This window comes from Haliaeetus leucocephalus, unplaced genomic scaffold (genome assembly GCF_000737465.1).
Source record: "Haliaeetus leucocephalus isolate CR32 unplaced genomic scaffold, Haliaeetus_leucocephalus-4.0 Scaffold173, whole genome shotgun sequence".
NCBI classification, from domain to species: Eukaryota; Metazoa; Chordata; class Aves; order Accipitriformes; family Accipitridae; genus Haliaeetus; species Haliaeetus leucocephalus.
This window is the reverse complement of record NW_010972609.1, coordinates 6,628,747-6,652,150: the sequence shown is the minus strand read 5'-3', so window position 1 is coordinate 6,652,150 and position 23,404 is coordinate 6,628,747. Positions and strand designations below refer to the sequence as shown.

The 23,404-nt window shown below is 39.6% G+C and overlaps 1 protein-coding gene across 2 annotated transcripts in view; it reads left to right on the top strand.

The window, feature by feature from the left end:
* The window catches only part of WT1 (Wilms tumor 1), a 35,866-nt gene extending 29,462 nt beyond the window's left edge, over nucleotides 1-6,404 (top strand). The window contains exons 7-9 of one of the 2 annotated variants that reach the window (XM_010563748.1): nucleotides 1,027-1,116; nucleotides 2,764-2,856; nucleotides 6,283-6,404. In XM_010563748.1, the coding sequence (XP_010562050.1) occupies nucleotides 1,027-1,116; nucleotides 2,764-2,856; nucleotides 6,283-6,404 (305 nt within the window). The remainder of the gene's footprint in view (nucleotides 1-1,026; nucleotides 1,117-2,763; nucleotides 2,857-6,282) is intronic. The other variant, XM_010563749.1, reaches the window with a different exon arrangement.
* The last annotated feature ends 17,000 nt before the right edge of the window (nucleotides 6,405-23,404 follow it).

The following is a 23,404-nucleotide window of genomic DNA, read 5'->3' as shown; positions in this document are numbered from 1 at the left end:
TCTGAGGCTTTTGCAGGATTCCAGTGTTGTGCAAAGGGGCCTTAGACTAGATGGAATCAGATGTGAAGGATCATACAACTCCTCCTGTAACAGCTTAAGGATTTTGGGTTTCTTTTGGTGTTGGCCAAATTTCGCCAACTCTGTGGTATGCTACGTGCCAGCAGCATCTCTTTCTTTCCTGAAGCTCCTTGATTGCTGCATTTCTTTTTGCATGTTTATGTGGTTGGTAAAGTCCTTTGCATTAAAAACCATGTTCATTTGAGACACTAGCTTGTAGGGATTTCATTTTTTAAAAAAGTCAGAGTCTTACTTTTCGTTGCAGAGAAAACCCATCCTGAGGATCTCTGCTGAACTGTATGGGAGGTGGAGGAAGAGTTTATATTTACATGAGGCTTTGCAATAATTCATATGCTTGCCTGTGGGAAGTGTGCAGCTATGTGAGAAATTCTATTTAATGGTGCTTTATGGAAGAAACATAATTTGTGTTTTGGGGAAGAATATGTATTTTTCTGTGGTTGAAATTTGCTCAATTTCTTTTAATTCATTTAGTGTGGTTAAAATTGCCACCTACATGGATATAATTTGTTTAGTTTTTCTTTGAATCCAGTTTAGAGCAAACTGCAAGTTGTTCCCTTGTACAAATTAGATATTACTGAAACAGGTGGAAAAGGCTTAATATGGTTTTCAGAGAAATATAAACCAAGAGATTTCTGTTCTTTTCCAGCAGAAAATGATACAAATATTTCATGCAACCTGAAATTTTCTGTAGCTTTAACCTAATGGGCTATTTTTTAGAATGAGCAGATTCAATATCAGTGTCAATGCAGTAGAATTATGCCAGCCTTTCCCCACTGATTCCAACACATTTGTATGGTTTTATAGCAAATGAGTCTTGGTGTACCGCTTGACTGCTTTAGACAGGAGAGGTGTCTAAGTCTTTTAGTGTAACATGTTTCATCTTCCAATTCTAGTTGAGGTATTCCATCATTTAGCCCCATTTTCTGATAAACTGTTTGTCCTTTACAGGTGAAAAACCTTATCAGTGTGATTTTAAGGACTGTGAACGAAGATTTTCTCGTTCAGACCAACTCAAACGGCACCAAAGACGACACACAGGTTTGTTGATGACATATGTCTACTCATTAGAGTTCATCTTTATATGTGAATTGCGATCCAAAAAGTGTACTTCTAAACTTCTATTTTTCTGATATTGTGTCTGCTTATACACAATACCCAGTGCCAAATTATTGAAGTTAGCTTTAGGAGAGGACTGTAGCTGAGTTTTTTTATTGGCATTTCAGCACTACTGTGGTTGTATAAGTGACCCTTTCATCCTGCCATCATCTTTTGAAACAGCTTTCTTACTGAAACTGCTCTATACTGTATCCCCAATATAGGGAATATGCTATTTTTAAAAACCAAACAGTTCTGCAAGAAAAAGTTGCCAGTGAGTAACCTGATAAACACTACTGTTGGTATTCTAATGTTTGTGAGGCAATGCTAATAGGTGAACGCTGCATGTGCATAACCTGAAAGGCTGGTGGAATTACTGTGCACTTATATGTGGAAAGCAGAAGCAGAGCAGGAAAAGTCACACCAGCTGTCATGCTTAAGATCCTAATTCAGCAAACCACTTAAACTTAGATTTGAGCCTTTCTTGAATTCTGCCAATGAAGGGATTCTAGGAGCAGCAAGGAAAGAAACGTCAAAGATCTGGCTGGTTGGATTGCAAAAATAGCCTGGAAAGTGTACAGCAGTTCACATATAGTGGAGAGGGCACCAGCAGTCATGAATGGGTCTGGGTCCTAGCTAGACCTGTGAATCATTTACTGGGTGAAATGTTCCGAGACAGCCAAAACCACTTGTGAGTTCAGTCCAAATTCAGCATGTTGTTTTCTGTGCATACACCATTTTCTGGAAATGTCAAGACAGCTCATTCAGCTTTTCAGGAGGTTTTGGAGGTCTAGATTAGATTGACAGGGGAGACGGCTGCCCTTGTCAAAGTCACAGAAGAGGAGATGGTGATGATTCCAGCCTCCTGGCTGGGGGTAGAACCATGAGGGCACTCTGCATGGAGCATGAGAAAGGGCTTCAGTGTGCTCCCCTGACTCACAGCAAGAAATTGAATTTGGGTCTCCTGTATCTCAGGGAGTGGCCTGACAATTGGTCACTGTTCTGTGGTGGATTTCTGCCTGCTACTCTTCTTGCTAAAGATGTTCTATCCCACTTAAACAGTGTTATTCAGAGATGTAGGAAGTGTCTCTGAAAGCTGGTGGTAAAAGTACTCTATTGGGATGATACATTTTTAGCAACTGTATGCTAGAACATATCTGTATTAAGCAGCCCCAAGACTTACATGTAGTGCATAAAGTCACAGAAGTGTAAAGTAAGTTAAGCCTATTGGGAGCGTATAAAAATATGCTTCTGCACCTCTATTCTTTTTATGTCATATTTGCTTATACATGATACCAATAGTGGCAAGCCACAGGATCAGAATTAACAACTTTTACAAATCCTCCTTAGTCCTACAGCGTAAATGGGTGTTTTTTTGTGATGGTGCTGTTTGGATGCCTCAGACCCAGACAAAGGGATGGTAGCCTGATTAATGACTTTCTGTAATGTGTAGGCATGAAGCTGGGTGGAGCAGTTACAGTAACTAGTACAAAAAAATCCAGGCTTTTGAAAATTCAGAAATAGCTGATTTCATTCACCCTTCCAAAAGGTGTTGGGATATAAGAATAGGGGGTTTTTTTGTCTCTTCAGGTGTGAAGCCTTTCCAGTGTAAAACCTGTCAGAGAAAGTTCTCCAGATCCGATCATCTGAAGACTCATACCAGGACTCATACAGGTAAAACAAGTGCGTAAACTTTTCTTCACATTTATATTTCATTATTTTTTTAAGTTTAAATTAATGTTGTTGTAAATTACACTATTAGAAAGTCTCTTAACCAGGAGTTAAATATTCAAAACAACAGAAGGAATTTCAAAGTGTGCTGATTTTTCAGTGTGACTACATTCCCCAAGTGTCATAGTCGCTTTTCACAAAGGGATTTAGGTGATTTTGGAAACTACACTTTCTTCCGTCAAGTTTAAAGAAATTTCAGCTTGGCAAAATATATTTTGTCAGATATTATGAAATGAAAATCATGGTCTCAGCCCACAAATATCAAGTTGATCTACTGCCTTTACTGAAGAAACCCTACAAGATAGAAATTTTAATTCTAGCTTCAGCTGAAGGTCTGTAATCTAAAGTATTCATGCCTACTCATGCTCCTCCTAAGTGTCAGTTGAGCCTAATGCAGGATAGCACGGCAAAGCTCTTGCTGTTGCTGTGTGTACTGTAATCTCTCCAGAAGATAAAAGGAGTGCCTTTTGCAAACTCACACTGACAGACACTAAAGTAAAAGCTTACTCAAATATTCAAAGACCTTTTTGTAGAAACCATAGTATTTCATATAAATACAGGGTAAAAAATAGGAGGCCATTTTAGTCTACTCTGCCCTCATGTAAATGTAAACACCATTAAGGAGCAACTGCAGCAAGCTCTATATTTTAGTTTTAAGTTTTAGAATTATTCCTATGAACTGACATTTTCTGTTCCCTTCCACTATGTATGCAATACTTTTAACAAGTAATTGTTTACTGAGCACTTTGACATGTTACTAGATGTCACAGTGTTTTCTATACTGGTGTTAACTTTTTAAATTCAGTCTCTGTACAGATGGAGAAGGAGCCTGAAAATCTTTTTCTCCCTGCTAAGGATTCTTTTTTCTCTTCTGGAACATAAAAACATGTATTTAAGACTTTCAAAAATAGAAGAGAAATTTTAATAAAGGAAATGATTCACCTGAGAACAGTGGCATTTTCTGTGGCACTGGCCACATAAATGCTTCAAGTAATGGCCATATCTGCACTTGCAGTCTGCAGATGGTAAAGGGCACGGCTGTGTTCCTGGGTTCTCCCCATAGTCTCATGATGAGTTGCAGGGCCTGGGTCTGTGTGCATTTGCATGAAGAAAGATATTTTCTTAATCAGCAAGAGGTAACGTTCTGGTAGAGACAAAATGGCAAGCAGTTGTCACATGCTAGCAAGCCAGGATCAACTACATTCCCTATCTCATTTCATTGCTAACTGATCTGCCAATTCAAGACTTTCACGACTCTGGTAATTTTTTACCCCAGATTTGCTAAATCAGTGAAGAACTTGCTCTCTTTTTTCTAGTGAAACTCATCTGCCCATTCTAGTTCTTCCTTGCTCCATGTGATCCAAGCCCACACTGCATTAATTGGTGAAAGCAGCCTCACTTGAGCACTGATAACCTCATAGCACAAACCTTTGCGTGGGTTTTCTGCCTGCCACTGGCTCAGGTTCTGTGGGAGTTCTGCAGCCCAGCTGCCTGCTGCTGTGATGATGCTCCTGTCAGTGGTTTTGGATGTGCCATGCTCCTTTGACTAAAATGCACATATCTTGAGGGGAATGAGCACGAGTGGTGGGTGGGGATTTTTCATCTCCATCTCGCCCTGTAGGTTCATTCCTCTCTCTTTCTTGTATCCCCTAATTTTTGCAGCAAAACACTTAGCTCAAGTTAACTTGCTCCGTGTTAAATCTTGATGAAGCAAAGCCCAGGTGTCTTCCATCTAATTCTATCCTAAGTTTAAGTCAACTGCCAAACTATTTGTTAAGCTACAAATTCAGGGGGTTTTGTCTCCACAAGCTGTGACAGCAATCTTTGCTGTAGAATGCAAAAAAATGAATCAAAGGAAAGCTCCATACATCTATACACATTATTAGCAATGGAAATGTGATTTCTGATATCTGTACAGTGAAGCTGTACAAAGTAATTTGTGCCCAGCACGGAACTAATAGAGATTGCTGCCCCCTGTTGTGAGAGGACAACCAGAATTGCTTGTGAAACAGCAAAACTGTGCTGCTTTTACTGTGGTGGTTCAGTAAAAGATAACTCACATCAGTTCACAGGATGGTTTTGCTAATGCTGCTGAGATGAAAGACCACTTTTATATAATCTGTGATTTTTAACGGAAGCTCTGACCAGATCAATTCTGTCCCATACTGTTTTATGCACTCCTGTGAGATAGTCGATGCTTTTGCCAGCATGTATGTTAAGTGGATGAAGTGGATTTTAAACATCACCTCCCCTTAAATATATTGTGCCAGATTTTGCAAACAGAAATACACATTTATGCCAATCCCAGATCCTCTTTTGCCTGAATTTGGATGTTTGTGAAATGCACAAAGTGTGAGGCAAGGAAGAGGAGAAGATGTCAGGGTGAGCTCGTACTACCCCAGTGTGTCTTGAGTTGGAGAGTATGAGGTATGTAGACAGCACTGAAGAGCCCAGCCCCAGAGCTGAACCTACTTTAAAATACTGCATTTACTTTTTGGGGAAAAAAAGAAAATACAGTTCTAAAAGAACCATGAGTCACTGGGCACTGCTCTGAGCTAATGAAAGCATTCCATCAGCATTCCTGCGGCATCAGAAACACGGTCTGAAATTCCACTTAAACATTGTAGAAAATCAAGAGACTAGATTAAACTGTAAAAAGGTGATGGCTTTTGTTGTTAAAATTGAATGTGCTTTGCTTGGGGTAATTTTTAGTGAATATTATGCTCAGGGGAATGCTAGAAAAATACTGAATATTTTGAGCCTTTAACATCTCCCATAGATGTGATCTACTTTATTTAGACAGTAGTGGGAAACTTCCAGTCTAGCTCAGCAGACTTCATGCAGAACTCTGTTGCTTCTACCATATTCACTTACACTCACCAGTTTCAAAGAATTTCAGCCAAAACTCATTGAACTAGCTGGGAAAACTCTCCTTGACTTGAGGTCAAGCTTTACGTAGTCACTGACAGTTTTCACAGTGACTAACAGTAAGTCTGCGCCACAGTCCAAGGTGTGACTGAAGCTTGTGCGAATGCCAGAGTGACTTTTAAACTAGTTCGTTCGAGAGCTGGGAGTAGCGTAGACATGGCAACACGGTGTTCATTAGGGGCCTGTCTTCAGGAGCGAACCACTGCAAAATGTTCTACGTCATCTGAAAAGGCTGTTGTTAAAGTTCAGCTGAGGGAGATGCAGGAAAGCACTGACCGCTGATGTGAGCAGGAATTGGGGGCACTCCCACACTCTCTCAGGACAGCCCGGGATGCCTTTCCTCCTGACAGGGGCTCTGCCTAGCTCCTCACAGCCCTGCAGAAAGAAAACAAATAGCAGTGTCTCAGGCAAGCCGTATACCCAGTTAATAACAGGGTGTTTTGTTAACAGGTGAAAAGCCTTTCAGTTGCCGGTGGCCCAGCTGTCAAAAAAAATTTGCCAGGTCTGATGAATTAGTTCGTCATCACAACATGCACCAGAGGAACATGACTAAACTGCAGTTGGCCCTTTAGACAGTTCAAACAAGTAAATAAACCAGATGGGACATTATGAGCTACTGCAAACTTTTATCAGCCATCTTCGATCACCTCTGTCAGAAAGCTGCAACTGTCTTCACATCCCATTTGACACAAGTTAACTAAACCGTAGGATTCTGCTCAGCCTTGTCTTCCATTTGGATTTACACAAGTTCCTATTCAATAAGTTAAATAGATTTTTATCTGTAATTCTGTTAAAAAGTAAGCAAGATTGCCACAGTTTCAAGATTTCTATAAACTATGCTTACCTTTCACGTCTGTCTCCAGTTGCCTGGTTTTGTTTTCACTTGAACTTTTCTAGGTACAAATTGTACCTTTTTAAGTCCTGCAGTGGGTAGGGTGATTCCTCCCTGTTGAAGGTAAGCTTTACACTTAATTCATGCGTGCGTATGCTGAGGTTTCCAAATGCTAGTACAGCTATCCTCACAAAATGAGATGGAACAATCACCTGAGATACTTTTGATAAACTTTGTATTCATACTGCCAAAGGGCAAGCTTTTAAAGTTGGAAGCTCTGCTTTTGAATTTCACAAATCAAACCTTTTTTTAAAGGATGTATTTCTAGAGCAGCTAAAGCTAGATGAACCAGAGCCTCTCTGTACAGAAAATAAGAATCTTACACCATTAAGTTAACTTGTTTTTTATAATCACATAATTGATCCCCCAACACTGTTTTGTTTGTCAATTAACTCTCTCCTTTTCTCTCTCTCTTCTTAATGTATTGGTTTAAATTTATTCTATCATGAGATACATAGATCTCCTTTACACAAAACTAATTCCAATCATTGTAGACATTTGGGATTTGTTTACAATGTAAAGCCACACTGGTTATGTGGCTAGCAAGCTGTATAAACTTAAAACTGAACTTTTAATGGGGCTGGTCCAGGATCTCCATTAACAGATTACTCTTAAGATAAGTAACTTAAAAAGACTCTTTGTCAAGTATATGTGAAAAAGACATTATTAGTGTAAGGAAATATATTGTTTCAGGGTTTTGGGAGGAGGGGTTTATTATTTACTTTTAATTGCTTGAAATTGTGTGTATATATATATCTGATAATGTATTGCTCTTAGACATCTAAAATTAGAAAGTGTATAAATATTAGATGCATCACTGTTCTGATGTTGTTGCTGTTACAAACTATTGATAACACTAAGAATGTAACCTGCATTTTTCACTGACCTTTCAATTAAAGCCCATTCAAAGAGAAACAAATGAGAGTCCAACAGATGTCTTGTTTCATGTGTGGTATTAAATTTCAAATGCCCTGTCCAATAGTATCCAATTTTTTTTTGTATATAAAGGTACCACCAGCACTGATGACCACTAGTTAACCTGTCCAGGTCTTGACCACAATTTATCCATCTCACTTGGGAATCATACTGGCAGCAGAAAACAGTGTCAAGTTTCATATTGCGCTATAAAGCAGTTGCTTCAATTGTTCATCTTCTTACCAAACTATTCATTTTCTTTTGACCCGTAAGATTTGTGTAAGAACTTTATAGAATAGTAAAATCCAGTTTATACATAGCAGTACTGGCCTTCTGTAGAACTGCACTGAAACCATAGGCACAGATAACTTCTTAGATTAGGATGTCATAGACTGACTTTTAAGTAAAAGTTAACTTAAGAGTTGGGGTGGTTTAAATCAGTTCAGCAGGTTGAAAAAGACAGTCTTTCTTAGATGATGAAGTGTGAAAATGAAGATAAAAAAAATAATGTTTCTTTGTCATACTGCCTACTTTTCTTTGGAAGTAAGTACAGCCTGCCTCAATGCCCTTTGACCTTGCAAAATATTTGTATCTCTTTAGCAAAAATCTTTAATGTATCTTGCCAAGCTTTTTTCTCTAATGTACACAGTGGAGTTCTATGATGGGTTGAGCTTTCTCTCTTAAAGTGCAGCTGCATCGTCAAGAAAACTCAACAGTTAATTCTTCAAGTCCTCTTTTTCGCATGGGTATTGCATCACTGTTAATTACTGTTGGGGTACTGTGACTCATTTGTATCAGTCAACTTTATCTTTTGCTGCCAAAAGACAGCACCTCTCTGGAGAAACTCATAACAAGTGTGGCAAACATCAAATACTTGGAACGAATGGTGTACATAAAACTGCACAGAATTAAAAAATAAAGCAACTCCTCCTGTTTTCTTGAGGGAAAAGTTCAGTCGCAATAACAATGTCCTCTGATTTATCCAGCAGTCTTCTGCAACTACAAAACAATCTGTTTTTCAGTCTGCACCTAAAATAGAGAGCTGCCACAAGTGTTTATACTAAAAGCCAAAAAAAGAAAAATCAGCCTCCAGTTGTGCCTGCATTAGTCAAACATAAATAAAAGTATCTTTTGTGAAATGCAACCAAAACTCCACTGCAGCACAGGCCATGCTTCCAGTGACCTGTAAACAACTACAGCCATGGTTTTGCTGCTTAGTGAATTGCATGCCAAATAATAATGGTATATGGCTACAAAAAATGAAGCGTGGGTTGATGAGTGACAGAGCATGTCCTTTTGTTTTTGCTGTCGCCACTTTTTCAATGAAAGTACTTATTGCTACTCTGCTCTTTGATGATCATTACATCCCCAACCCACTGAGTACAGTGAGGGCAATGGTAAATGTTTACAAGATTTTTTTTTTCTTTTTATTCCTAGTTATTTTACAGTCTTTGTCATGAGAGGCATTTTATGTCTCTCCCTTTCATTTCCCTGTTTTCAGGATTCTATCAGCAAGATAATCCACCTTTATTGAAGTGCTTTACTACATGAATTTCTCAGAAGCAGCCCCCAGATGCTGGTTCTTGCAGCTTGCAATTCCTCATTTTGCGGCAAGCAGAAACTGCTCAGCAGGCTGAGTTTCTGTGAGCTTGACCTCCATATGAAGGATGAGGGGGCTGCACTCTATTATATCTTACAAGTATCCTTAGCTCTCTGGAAAATTTTCAATCCCACGATTAATTGAGCAAGTCTTTTATGTCTCTGCCCTCTGTTCTTAAACTGAAAATAGTGACTGATGTTATTTTGGCTGATGGTTAATGTCTTACTGTGATTGGCACACTATTGCTGTCCTGTAGCTTCCATAGCGCCCCAGAAGGGAGAATGTTAATTGTGCAGATAACACTTCTACTTTTTCTTGTCACTTCATGATGTACAAGATGTGTTACGTAGGAAAGGGAACGTGATCTCTCTCCAGTGGTGTCAGCTGAGATTCAAGGATTCAGTTGCACCAGTTTTTTCAAGGTAGGTGAATCCAGCAAAGTGTCCCTTCTACTTTAGGAAAACATGAGAGCTAACATGCCTGAATTGTAACCACATGATCTACTTCTGGTGCATGTCGTAGTCTTTAAGGGTATGGACTGTACTGACTGAACAGGGGGTACAAAGGCGTTATCTTGCTGCAGTTAGGCAACCAACCTGAAGGCAGTGCATTCTTCAGACAAGTGCTGATTCCTGTAAGGGAAAGGGGGGGACTTGCAAGTGAGTAGCTCTTTCCTTCTCTTTCCGTGGTGGGTTAAACGGATTGTTCATTTTAGAAGCCACTCCAACCAGGCCTGTCTGTTTCAGGATGTCAGTAGGAATCATTTCACTGCTCCACCAAGCAACCTTACAGCAACTGGGAACAGTTCCTGAAGATGCAGGTAGGTGCCTTAAATCAGTGTTTCTTCCTCCTTCCCTTTCCCCAGACAGGCACTGAGAAAACCCCATCATGTGCAATCTTTTCCCATCATCAGTGTGACCTGACAGCAAATCCAATATGGTAAGCAAGCTGCTCCCAGCACCTTGTCCAAAAGCCCGACAAGGCTCTGGAGTGGATCGAGGGGCTCCGAGAAGGTGCCTGCAGCCCCACACCTCAGAGCTGCCTGGACCTAGCGTGAGGTGGGTACATGAAGGCAGAGGTCTGCTGCCAGAGGACATGAACAACTTCTACTGCTCCATCCTGCTCAGCCCTGTTTGTACCTTCCCCTTGGGGCAAGTATGGGCAGGGAGAATCACTCAGCTTTTCAGTCAGGGAACTCTTTCTTGCTTGGGGAAAATCCTCCTTCCCCCTCCCACCCATCCAATTAACAAAAAAGTAATTAAAGGCAGTGCATGCAGTCCAGAATGGCACTAATGGACAAGAAAGCCCAGCTGCAATATTTGGGAAGATCCAATAAAAGATTCATTAGGATTCTTTTAGTTATTGGAAGTCCTGATGACACAAAGGAGCTTAATGAAACAGAAGACCTGGTCACAAGAGCAATGAGTTAAAAAAAGCCCAAACCCAAATCCCAACCCCACTGACACCATTCTGAAAATTAGACAATTAAGAGTAAAACCAGGAATGTAGCCAGAACTATTCCACCTCAAATAATAAACACAAGGATAAGTTGCCAAGTGAGGTCAAAGAAGCAAATGGTAAAGTGAGTTTAAGAGACAGCTAGACACTTTTATGGGGAGAGAGGGGATTGAAGGATACAGTGACAAAACCGGGGGTAGAGTTGAGATAAACCCAGAGGACAGGCACGGTGGGCCAATAGCCTCAGAGAGTGCTCTGAGCCCCAGTTGCTCAGCAGAGGAGCAGAGCGGCTCTTGGTGTTTGGGGGAGACTTACCAGGGCTGTCAGCAGCGTCCTGGGAGGGATGAAGGGAAACTGCCAGAACAGTTTGAAAGGAAGATGAGCCTGGCAGACCGAAATGGGTGTGCTCTCAGTGCACTGGTCCGAAGTGCTGCCCTTGGTTTCACTGCTGAGATGCCCTGACAGACTTGCTAAAAAGCAGGTTTTTGAGGAACTTCTACCCAAGCAGCTTGTCTTCTTGCAAGTTACCAATGCAAAGCACAGAAAGAGACACAAAAAGAAAAAACAGAAAGAAATTTTTTTTTTTTCATGAAAGACTACTTGTAGTACAGTAAAGAACAGGGTTGGCTAGAATATGATTCAAATGAGGCAAAGACAAAATATACAAAGGTTATGTTCTTCTCTGCTTGTATGAAGCTTTGCATACTTTCACGTTGTTAGCACAGCCTGTGTCGATTCCCATAAAAAAAGCTGGCAGAACTTCCATGGCTTCAAATAGCAGCATGATGAAGCCTAGTCTTAAGTGCTTGGTTTGGCCATCTCTGCACTGACAAGCAGGTGTGGTTCCACCAGCACAGTAACCAAGACCAAGCTAAACCAAGACCAGCATGGCCACTGGAAGTAAGCCAGAGCATCAAATAAATAAAATGCAGTTTTCTATATGGATTACAATCCAAACACAAATGCCAGTCTCTACTGCTAAGAAAGTTAGCTTTGATACCTCAAAGGGCTCTGAGCAGTGAGGACGATCTGAAAGATGGTATTCTCCTAGAAGACACACATAACATAGACAGATCTTGTGCTAAGTGCTATAGGAACACCAGGTAGCTGGAAGACTCTGCCCTGAAGAGGTTGCAAGCCACAGGTGAGGTTTTAAAAAAGAAGTGTTTAAAGGCACTGAAAATCTTGAATGGGAAAGTATAGACCCACGTGGGGCTTTTCTATTCCTGATGACTAAATGCCTATCCCATAGGTATAAATATAATTTTAGAATATCAGTGGTTTTTATGTGAAATAGGCTAGTTATGTTCTGATGAACTCCGGCAGAACCAAGATCTTAATCTGCAAAAACAGGCTGAACAGTAATGGAAAGATGTGGCTGATCATTCTGGCTTGAATGACTGGATAAATCCAATATAAAACTAGTTGCCCTTCCCCAGCATCAAAAAAACCCTCTTGGTGCAAGGGGATTATAGAACAACCCAGGGCACTGAGACACTGTAGTATGGAGGTGCAGGAGAGAAATACAACTGTATTTATTCTCAGGCTTTTTCTTTTTATGGCTCATTCTCATCTGAGTCATGCTCCAGAACTCCCATTCATTTGAATGAAATGTTGAAAAACGTAATTACAAAAAAAGTAACCTCACTGCCCGGAAAAAATAATTCCCCAGAGTTTCTTGGGAAATGGTGTGTCCTTGTGCACGTGCTCTACTCGTACAATAATCACGTCTGCTTAGTGTTTCCTCCCAGGAAGGTCTCTGACATTTTTAAGTGTATCGCTGAGGTTTTTAGGTTAAGTTATCGGTCTAGCTGCACAGTAAAGGTACACTGTAAAGGCAAATAAAGAAGTTTTTATCTACTGTATGGCAAGCACTCCAGCCCAACAAAGGCCTGCATTTAGAGCAGGAGAGCTGTTTCACTCTCAGCCACTAGACGGCTCAGCCTAGAGGGTTTGCTTGCTGCTAGCACAGCTGTGTTCCTGGGAACCCAATGCAGCCAAGCCGCCTGCTGCAGCTGGAGGAATTTCCTACCTTGCACCAGAAAGTTACAGGACTTACAAAACAGCAGTCAGAGCTGAAGACGATCATGTAATGCAACTCAAATGTAGTTCAGTACCCCGAGTACAGTATTGTGCTGTTACTGTAATGACAGCATTTATCCAAGGGGATCTGGGTAGCTATTGAGAATTACAGGGTTTTAAAAATCTGGTTGCCCGGGGCACTCTTCAAAGGCCAAGCGCCTACTGTCCTTGAGGCTGCCTAGGATGGTGGTTCATGCTCTGAAGAGAGGTGTGCTGTAAATCACTCACTGCTTATTACCTCAGAAGTGTGGAGATGCGTGTTTCTGTTGTTAGAAGGAAGAATTAATAGAGAATCAAAGAATGGAAAGGTCACGTGGCAGCAGGATTTGAATAGCCTGCAGTGGATATTGCCCTTGTGAAGGTCCACTGGACTGTCTGAAGTACAAATCTCAAATTAGTTTTGGTACTGTTGGGGAATGGATGAGTGACTGAGCTGCTTCCTCACCCTGCTCCGAGCTGCAGGACTTCAGCGTGGCTTGCTACAGGCTTCCCCTTTGTGAAACCAGTCTGGAGAGGATGAGCTGCAGTTTGCAATACTGAAGGTCATCACACAGGACAAACAACCTAACAACAGTCTAGTATTTCTTAGCTGTGTAAATTCCTAGTGTCTGCTGCAGGCAGAATCCAAACACTTGTGTCAATTCTGTACCATGCCCCAGACTGCCAAAAAACATTAATATAAGCATATTTATCTGGGCTGCAGTGTGTTACAAGAATTCATTAGGACAATATGTGATATGGTGCTGAAACAGAAGGCTGGGTTTCTCTGGCCAGAGATGAGGAAGTCTAGTCCCTGCTGAACTTTTACTACTGATAAAGACAATGTCTGCTGGCAGCATTCATTTTTTACTAGGCCATCTGCATCTAGTCAAGGATAACTTGACTTTCTGAAAAAGCCATTCATCAGAATCAACCCTGTACAACTTTCTCCTGATGAGTAAAGCAACACAAAGAAAGACCAAGATGGTTAATAAACTTCTTTGGGAGCAAAAGGTCAATGCTGGTGTAAACAAAGCAGTGTCATAGTACTATACAGAAGCATTGAAGTTTCTTGCGTGTTTATACGGCTGATGCCCCATTTCTTTTTTATCAGTGTTTGTTATCATTTATTTTGCTCTGCTTTAGCTGATCTATAAATCTTTATAACAGTGTTCTTTATTTTCTTAATTTTGTCATCTCTCTTATCACCTTTTATCACCTGTTTGTGTCCAGTCTGTTTGCTACTCTTAGCTGCTTGATGGCTGCCCACAATTAGGTTTTTTAACCCTTTAGTTCTCGTCTACCACACACAGGTCTAATAGTTAAGTGTTTCAGAATCTCCCTTTTTTTCTAAAGCTGAATCAAGCACTGAAGATGTTTCCATTGTCTCCTTAACAAATCACTAACTGTTAAAGGCAAAAAAGGAATGACTGCACTGATGGGGAAATATTCCTGCCCCAAGTGATACAGCCTTGCTTTTAGCTGCACAACACAGAGATATTAGGCAGTAGCCGTGTATTTTTCACTTCAGGCCTTTACCACTATACTGCAGATCCAAATTGGAGAGTCCTGGAGTTGCACCCTGTGGGGAGGTAACAGGTTGCTCTTCCTGCCCTCCCAGTCTTTGGCTTTCATGCTTCATGGCTGCGCATATGGAGAGTGCAGCCGCTAGAAGCTGGACCGATGTCCCCAGGGTCCCCTCATATCAGTCACTGATCATCCCACCAAACGTTTTATTATGAGCTTGGGCTAAATTAAAGACAGTCAGCTAACAGGAGTATGTTCCATATCCACAATGACAAACATGAAGCGTCTGATACCTTGGTAATGTTATTTGGCTATTCAGCGATACTTGCTTTAGAGCCATGACATTTAAAACCCCATAGATAGATAGGTGATGTTTGCCTAGTGAACAGATATTTTCTTGAGCATTTCAGGGAGGGCTAAGATTCTTCATTAAAGAACATCAAAGAAAAAAAGAAAGTGAATTTTTCTTAGTGAAGAGCCTCTAGAGTTCACCTTTTTTCCTTTGATGTGCTATTTTGTTTCATGTAATTAGATTACAGAAAGTTTTGTACAGGCTAGATATGCAAAATCATATAAAAATTGGATTGACCCAAACCAAGTCTTGGGCGATGGCCTCAGCAAAACATATACTGCTCTTTTTAAGGATTTACATCTTGAAACGTTTTGTTTAATAGAGACATATGCAATGTAATTTCTAATGGCACCAGAGTATTTATTGGAACTGGGTACTATAGGGAACCAAAAAATACTAACGGCTGAATTTCACAATTAACTATGAATTTTGAGACCAGCCAGTTAAAACAGAAATCTCCCTTGTTAATAAATGTAATATAATGTAATGCACTTCTAATAGTATGAGCCTCTGCTGAATCTGCAATCTTAGACTCTTACTTAGAAAAGCCCCATATTCCTGAAGTTAATACAAGTACGAATTCTACCTGACCAAAAATTGCTGGATTAGGTTCAAAACCCACTGATTATTCCAAATTTAGTATCGTAGTTATTCCTCATGAGTATACAGTTAGAGGATGTTCCGTCACATTGATAGCAAGACTACAGGAGGGTCTATGTATGGGGATTATATTCTATATATCATGTAGTTCAGCTGGATTCCAGTATCTCTGATACATGATTCTGCATTTAACACAGTAAGATTTGTGTATTATTTAAGTGGAATAAAATTTTGGGTGGCAGAGAAACCTAGGACAGGTTTTCTGGTCTTTGGTTGGTTGGTTTTGTTTTTCTTAACTTTCCCTCTCTGCCTGGAATAAGTATTTGGTGTTAGAAGATGGGGGTGAGCTAATCTTGAGACCCAGTTGAAATACTGGCCCAAAATATGAACTCACTTTAGGCGCAATGTAGTGAATAGTCATGAAATGCATAACATTGCTTTTAATCAGGGGAAATTTTGTCATTGTGTGTTGTTTAACTTGGCCACTTGCTGGAAATAGCTTAGTACATTCCTGGCTCTTTTTGCAGAGATCCATCTTTAAAGGCAGGGTGGTTGTTTTACATTTTAAATGTTTTTATTCAGGCATATACCAAACTCAGAAAAAAAAGTCTTAAGTAACCCAGCTGGATTTTTCAGTTGTACTTTTAAATCAAAGATTATTTGTGATTGAATTTTTTAATTCTTCTCTTCTATATCAGTGCATTTAGAATTCTGACCTTTTCTGAAACCACTAGTAACTGGTGAAAACAACTTTGCCTTCTAGTGGAAACTCTTGATTCCCGTACACTGTGCAGATTGCTTGAGCTGACTGGCATGACATTTAATTTGCATTAAACAGCCACAGGCAAGGGCAAAATGAAATGACTGTGACCCATGAGAGCAGGATTTTAAAATATTTACAAAATTATGCTTCTGAGCAGCATGAAAAAGCAATGGCTAGTGTAGGGCATGTTCTGTCTGATTCATGAAGTGAATCACCCTCATCCAACCTGGTTGTCAGAAGAATTTAGGCTGCGTTCCTTGAGCAAGAGGCCCTTCAGCTGTGATTTGACAAAGAACATAGGGTGTGATACTGAGGGAGAATTTGCCATAGTGAATACAATTTTAAACATTCCAGTTTCAGCAGGTGTACATGGCCCAGCCACAGACCCCCAGCTAACCAGCCATCAGTGCTAATGCTGCACTGAGCAAAGCCCAAAGGAGGAGCAGTCCCGAGGGACTCGGCCACCTCTGCAAACCGGTGCCCATGGCAGTTGTTACCTTTGACTAAACAGCGACTAAAACTTCCCCTCCTGTGTGCTGTAGCCTGTAGTTGCCTGTAAATTAAGCACTTCAGGGATTCTGCCAACAGTATCTCTGAGGGTATAATTTTGGCTTGCATGAGTAAGCCATTGAAATCAGAGTTTGAGACCTCCTTGTGTGAGATGGGCTGCAGATACGTGATGTCTGTGAAATGGCTGGGACTCTATTGAGCTCTTCTGCTCAAAAACCAGAAGACAGTTAATTTAGACTTGAAGTTTTCCACCATATCCCAGTGCTAAATCCAGCCAATATTTATACCGCAGGTGAAAGTACCTGCCTGACTAAACTGTTCCTTGAGAACTTTTTCAGCCATACTTGGTTTCATTTCTACACTTTACTTAGAGTCTGCACCAGTCACGGAGTTGGTAACAAGTGGTGGATAAAGAGTGTTTTAAAGGTACAGAACGTAATTATGCCCTGCCAAAATTATATATACCTTTATTTCCAGCTGAGCTCTGTGAACATTTAACATAGCTAAACATTATGATGATTGTTTATTGCATATGATATTGCATTTGGCGCTGCTCAGTGTAACTGTGCAAGGAAAAATATCACTGCTGTGTTACTATAAGGAGATACTAATTTCCTCCATAACATTAATTCATCTTAGTTTCTTGTGTGGCATTAATGCATTGTTATTATATTGATGTGGCTTTGAACTCTGAAACACTGCAGTATAAAGCACATTGGCAAGTTAATTAAGGATATGAATTGATTTTTCAGATGGGCAGCCAAACTTAGGTATCTGTCCCAAATTTTAATTTCATTGGGCCAAACTTAACGTTTAATCTTTTGGGTCTTTTTTGTGGAAATAAAATGCTGAAAACTGTTAAGTTGAACAAAATGTTTCTCTCAAACCCCAAACTGAATGTTTTGTTTCAGTATCTTGTGAGAAAAGCAAAGGGATTGAAGGGTACAGATCTGCTTAAAAAAGTTTTGTGTTCAGCACTACAGAATGAGAGCATTTGGGCTGCAGAAAATGCACGTTCAGTTTTCTCCTTTGTCTGGTGTAATTCCAGTGAATCATTTTCATAACAAGCAAGTATAACACGGAGATTTGCATCAGGCAAGCAAACCACATTTTTATCTCCAGATACAGGAATGCTGGTTTTTTTTTTCATTACACCAGATAAATCAGAAAAACTGATACTGCTGGCACTGGAAGAGCCTGGCCAAATGATCACCTACTACAGAGCTGGCGGGCACTGAATCTATTGATAACAAGACAGCACATGCTCATGGTATCATAAGTGAATTATACCTTAAATCACTTAGTTTTAATTTACTAGTTGAAGTCACAGAACAAAGATGAACAAAAATTGGTGCTGTTAGTAGCGTGCCTGAAATGAGGCTTTTAGTTTGTGTTGAGTTCTTCACAGCTGGTTGTCAACACAGTGAAAACTCTGTAACTGAAGAGCTATAGCGGTACCATCTATACCGGTAGTTAAGAAACTATCTCAATGTTCAAAATATGAAAAGTATAAAATTTACGCCATGGAACAGTAACATTTCACATTTCAGAGATCCACTGTTTCCTACCATAAACTAACAAAAATAGATCATGGTAAAACATGGATACGTGATACAGTGGGAAAAATCTCTACTAAAGAAAACTTTGGATAGGGGTCACTAACTTGAGGGAAGTGCTTATCTCCTTTATTTGTTTCCATTATGTAACGAGCAGTGCAAAATAGCATTCCAGTATGCCATTGTGCCTTACTTTTTTTTCACAATAGGGCTCAGAGATGTGCGTATATGTCAGTTCTCTGCAGGAAACATATTTTTCTCGTGTAGGAAATATATTGCTTAATGTATATGAACATTTAAATAAAAACATAACTAGCTGATGATCTGAAAGGCTGTTTCCCTTTACAGATTTAAAAAAAAGCCATGGAAGCAAACAATTTTTGTAAATGACATCTCTCACTGCACTCTGCTCTGGTAATTTATAAAGACTCACAATCATCATTATTTCAAAAGATTAATTCTGTTTAAATAGTCAATTGAGCAGAACAAGATGTTAGTGGGATAGTTAGCTATGTGTCACAATATACTAGATAAAGGATTATGCCCCACTTAAGAATTAATAACATTTTAAACCTCTACATAAACTATTTTTTTTATCAATAAACATGTCTCTGACAGAGGGCCAGATGCACTCACAGGTCTTAATTGTTCAATCCAGTGACTAATCCCCACTTGATCAAGATTTTACTGACTTAGCAGCTGTCTGGAGAGTGACAAATTTATGATTCAATTGCAATTTCATCTTAAACTTGAAACTGCATGATCATTTGTGGGAATTAGCTACCTGATAAGATAACAAGGGTGGAAGAAGTGCACATAATTCTGTGCAGCAGAATCGGAGTGTTGCAGAACTCTTTAGGGTGCATTGGAAAGACACAAATGGCCATTAAGGGATTAGCCCATCACTGATTGAGTGGCTGCACAGAGTTGAGGTTTACTAAATCACTGGAGTGGTAGGTCATTATCCTTGGATACAGGAGACAGTTGAATCTGTGTCCAAAAGCATGAGCAGTAAATTGGAGTGAACGGAGTGTGCCAAAAATGAAAAATAAAAAATGCTGAACCCTTGTTCTTCAAGTGTTCAAATTTCCAGGTCATACCCCAAGTTTTTTCTTTCTTGGCATAAAAAATATTTTTTCACTGCCTTTAGTATCAGCATATTCTTGTCTCTGTAATCTCTTTTGAGTGTATTGCTTCCCCTCAATGCTATGAAATTTGTGCTTAGTTAACAACTGCTGGAACCTAGATAACATTTTAGAAACTGATTAGGAAAGCCATGTTAGGAGTTCCCCTGTCCAGTTTTGATGGCTTGTGCACAGTTGCTACTAAGTATGTAATTAAAATAAATGAGTTTTCCTCATTTGGGTTTTGCGATGATAACATTTTGGTAAGTCTCTTTTCTTCATTGTTTTATGTACTGCTGAAGTGAATCAATAGTGTGCTGTAATAGTTTTGTTTATTTTGAAGAGTTATGACAAAAGTAATGCCTTTGTTAAAAACAAATACAAATCCATTTGTTTTTTCTGAAGAGAGAAATCATAAAATGCTGCAAGAATAACACAACATTCCTGCCTTCCTTGAACATGTGTTGATGCAGCTGATGAGTAAAATTAACCGCTGAGCAATTCCACTTCGGGGCTCTGTAACAATATGTCTAAAGACTATTTGGCAATTCAAATTAATAGCTTAAATATGTCAAATTTTGGAATTTTGCTGTGCTGGCTATGGCCTTTGGCTAGCCTGAATAAGTCCAAGATCCCTTGGGGCTGTTTCTCTGTGAGTTGAACTTAATGATCCCTTTTCCCGAGGTATAGATGCATCTAATGTTGTTCAATTTATCTCAGTCTAGAGGGGCACATAACTTTAGAGGGACTCGTTTCCTGAAGCATAGAGCATTTCGCTAGAAATTTGTGAGCTGGTAGATTGGAAAATTCACCTTCAGAGAAATATGGTTAATTTTTATCATGCAATGAGCAATTTTAGCTTCCTAATACAACAATAAAATATGCAGTACAGAACAGACATGGAGCTCTGGAGGCCAAAGCTGAATATTGTACTCACCTGTAAGTAAAAGTTTTTAATATAGTTATACTGAGTTTAACAGAGAAGGAAGGTGAAAGTGTTCAACAACAAAGGTCTTAGGCCAGGTAAGCTTATGTAACCCCAAACAAATGTTCCGTTTTGCCCAATGCTCATCAGGTAGTACCAGGAATGTTTTGTTATTTCCCAGTTCTTTTGCCCTCTACCAGTCCCAGTCTAAATGTCGAAAAACTACTGAGGTGCCTGGGTCTTTGCAAACATACTAATACATGGAACGTGCTAACATAGAGAGTAGAAGAATTGGGCCAGTCTAATTCTGACTTTAGTGAGAACAGGAAGAAGATAAAACAGGGGCTAGCAAAAGTTTTGGGAAAATAAATAAAAAAGGGGAAATAAATATGCAAAAAAAAATCATGGAGGAAATGACTGTTTTCTAGATTTGGATGTTACTATAATGGCAACCCTGAAGCTTTAAACTAACTGAAAAACTTTATCCACATTTTAAATGTTGAAATCCTTGGCCAGCTCTACTTTCTAAGATTCAGCTGATGTCCAGAAGATTTTAACAAGTAAATGGTGAGTAGGACTGGGAGAACAAACTAATAGGAAGGAAAGTGCAAGAAGCAAATCAATCTGCCAAATTAGACAGAGCAAAGGAAAAGGAAGAAAAACAGGAAAGAACCTAGTAAAATATAGTGGAAAATAAATAACTTCCAGTGCCCCAACAATTTCCTCTCACAAAAAGTATTAGCAGCATAAAGCAAATTACAGGCACATTTCTGTCTGGCTGTGGAAAGTAAGCTATTTAGGGACGACATATGGCATTTTTTGCCCCCGCAAAATGCAGATAACTCTATCAGGCATGAGCCTGAAAGTCCCACAGGTGAACATGAGAGCACAAATATGACCCAACAATGCAAGTTGAAGAAAGAACCAGGTGGTAAATGAAGGTTAACTTTTTGAGGTGCAGTCATGGAAATCTCTACCCATTTTGATCAGTTCTGCCTCAGGGACTGGTGTCATGGGGAATATAGGAAACCTGAAGAAATGAGGGAAACGCCTCTCTGCCCCAGCATCCTATGTTTCTAGAGATGTCCGGGGTAGCCGACACAGTGGCTCTTTGGGACTAGAGCAGAGAAGGGGACATGTAAGCTAGTTAGTTTTATGAACTTACTGGGTACTGATTTCCACTCTATTAGGTAGCAAAGAGGCCAAAGAGACTTTTACTGTCCCCCAATGGGTGGGCTCTCAAAGATGGCATTTATTTAGGAATGATCCCACAGCACCAGCTGCTCACTGCCACCAAGTTATTGCAACAGTTTTCCCAGCAGTTACCTGTAAAGATACCTCACTGAGACTAGCAAATCATCCCCCATTTGCAGGAAGTTTGGCAAATAAGTAATGAATCTATTTTTGAGTGGAATCCTCATTCTGCAGTGTTTACAGTTTTTGCACTCTACAGAGTGTGATTTTAAAGAGGCTCAGGGCTTACTTCAGCTTATTAAAGTAAACATTGTAGCATTAGTTATTAGCCAAAAACAACAGAAATATAATTAACTTGAGTAACTCCGTACTGAGCAACCACATACATGATTTACTTATTTCGCTGTGTTTAAACTGATCTTCCATGGAAGCAGAAAGCATACTGGGAGCCCAGCTCAGTGGCGTGAAAGTTAAAGTGTGTACTTTAAATGAACCAGTAATTCTTATGAAGGATTCCACAGGTGAATGAAAACACAGTGTTAATGGTGTGATTTATTTACGTATGTTTCATCCTATGTACAGATACTATGGTATATAGAAGAAAACAAATTAATCACAATTAAAGCAAATCCAGACTACAGAATGGACTTTGTAGAATCAGACTCTTTAAAAATACACATGCATTTTCAGCTTCAAATCTATCATTGATTTAAGTGGAATAAAATTACTATCTTTCAGAATACTAAAAAAATAAGAGAGCAGCTTTGTTGTTTACATCATTTCTAGCTTTAGAATGACAAAATGAACCAGGGCGTACCATGCTACGATTTCACCCGTTGACACAAACGAAAAGGATAGAACAGACATAATACATCTGGTTTACGACTTTTAATTGCCTTTGTGACCCAGTTCATACCAAATCCTCTCAAGGCAAAGTCTCTTTCTTTGTATGCATCATGGGGCTAAATCTCTATCTGAAATATGTTGCTTAAAAAAACATCACCATGTTAAAAAGTAACAATATTTCTTGCTCACATAAATCTTTAGTACTTGCAGGTGACCTGAGAAAGTGAGAAGTGGAGAGTTCAGTTGTCTGGTGAATGAGTATGTTAAACTTTCCAAATAAAAGGTACTCCTAAAGCACGAGATTCTTTCAGCAATTAATCACTATACTGTTGTTTATTAGGAAGACACGCCTGGAATTTTTTAGTAACTCAGGTAACCTTTCATGGTTTGATGGATACAAAAGATAATTGTGTCTACAGTGATTTAATGAGGCTCTCTGATGTAATATAGTAGTCTGTGACTACTGAGTTGGTGTCTCTGTCCTGGGAATAGGGAAGGGATATTGGAGGAGGGCATGTGTACAGAAACACACCGTTATAAAAACAATCTATTGCTAATCAGTTACAAGAAATATTTTCTATGTCATGAAGCAAGCCAGAACAGACTGCTGCGATAACAGCTCTGAACTTTGCTAGTAGACTGGAAATCCTGTGGTAATGTTGAGTAGCTTCAACAAAGGAGATTTTATTGAATCAAGAAATGAACAACATGCTCAGCACAATATCCCTTGGACACACAATACTTTGACTTTCCTGAAGTCCAACTATTGGCACTCTTTAAAGGGATGGAAGGATGGATCCTAAAAAACTTTGCTGTAATCAGGTGAATCACTGCATATGCTGTGGAGCTGGCATCAGATGATGATGATGGTTATTTTTGTAAAAATATGCAGGCTTCTGAAATGTAAACAGTATTTTCCTTCATCGTAACCATCCTTTCTATGGGCCAGGCACTAGATCTCTCCCTCACACACAGCACAGATGGGATTTAACTCTATGCTGTGTCCAGCAGTGCTGGTTTCCCAATAACAGTGTCCCTCACTACCACTCAGGCTATTAGAACATCAAAGGCAATTTAACAAAATCTTACTGTCTCCTTGAGGCAGTCTCTTTAAGATTCATTCTTAACTCCCAGTTTTGTAATGTCTAGATTCAGTTAACTCCTGTGTTTTACTCAACTGTTCAAGTTCAGTCTGATTTTCAAAAATGGCAATGTAAAATTGCTTGTTCAAGGAACCTGTTCCTTCAGT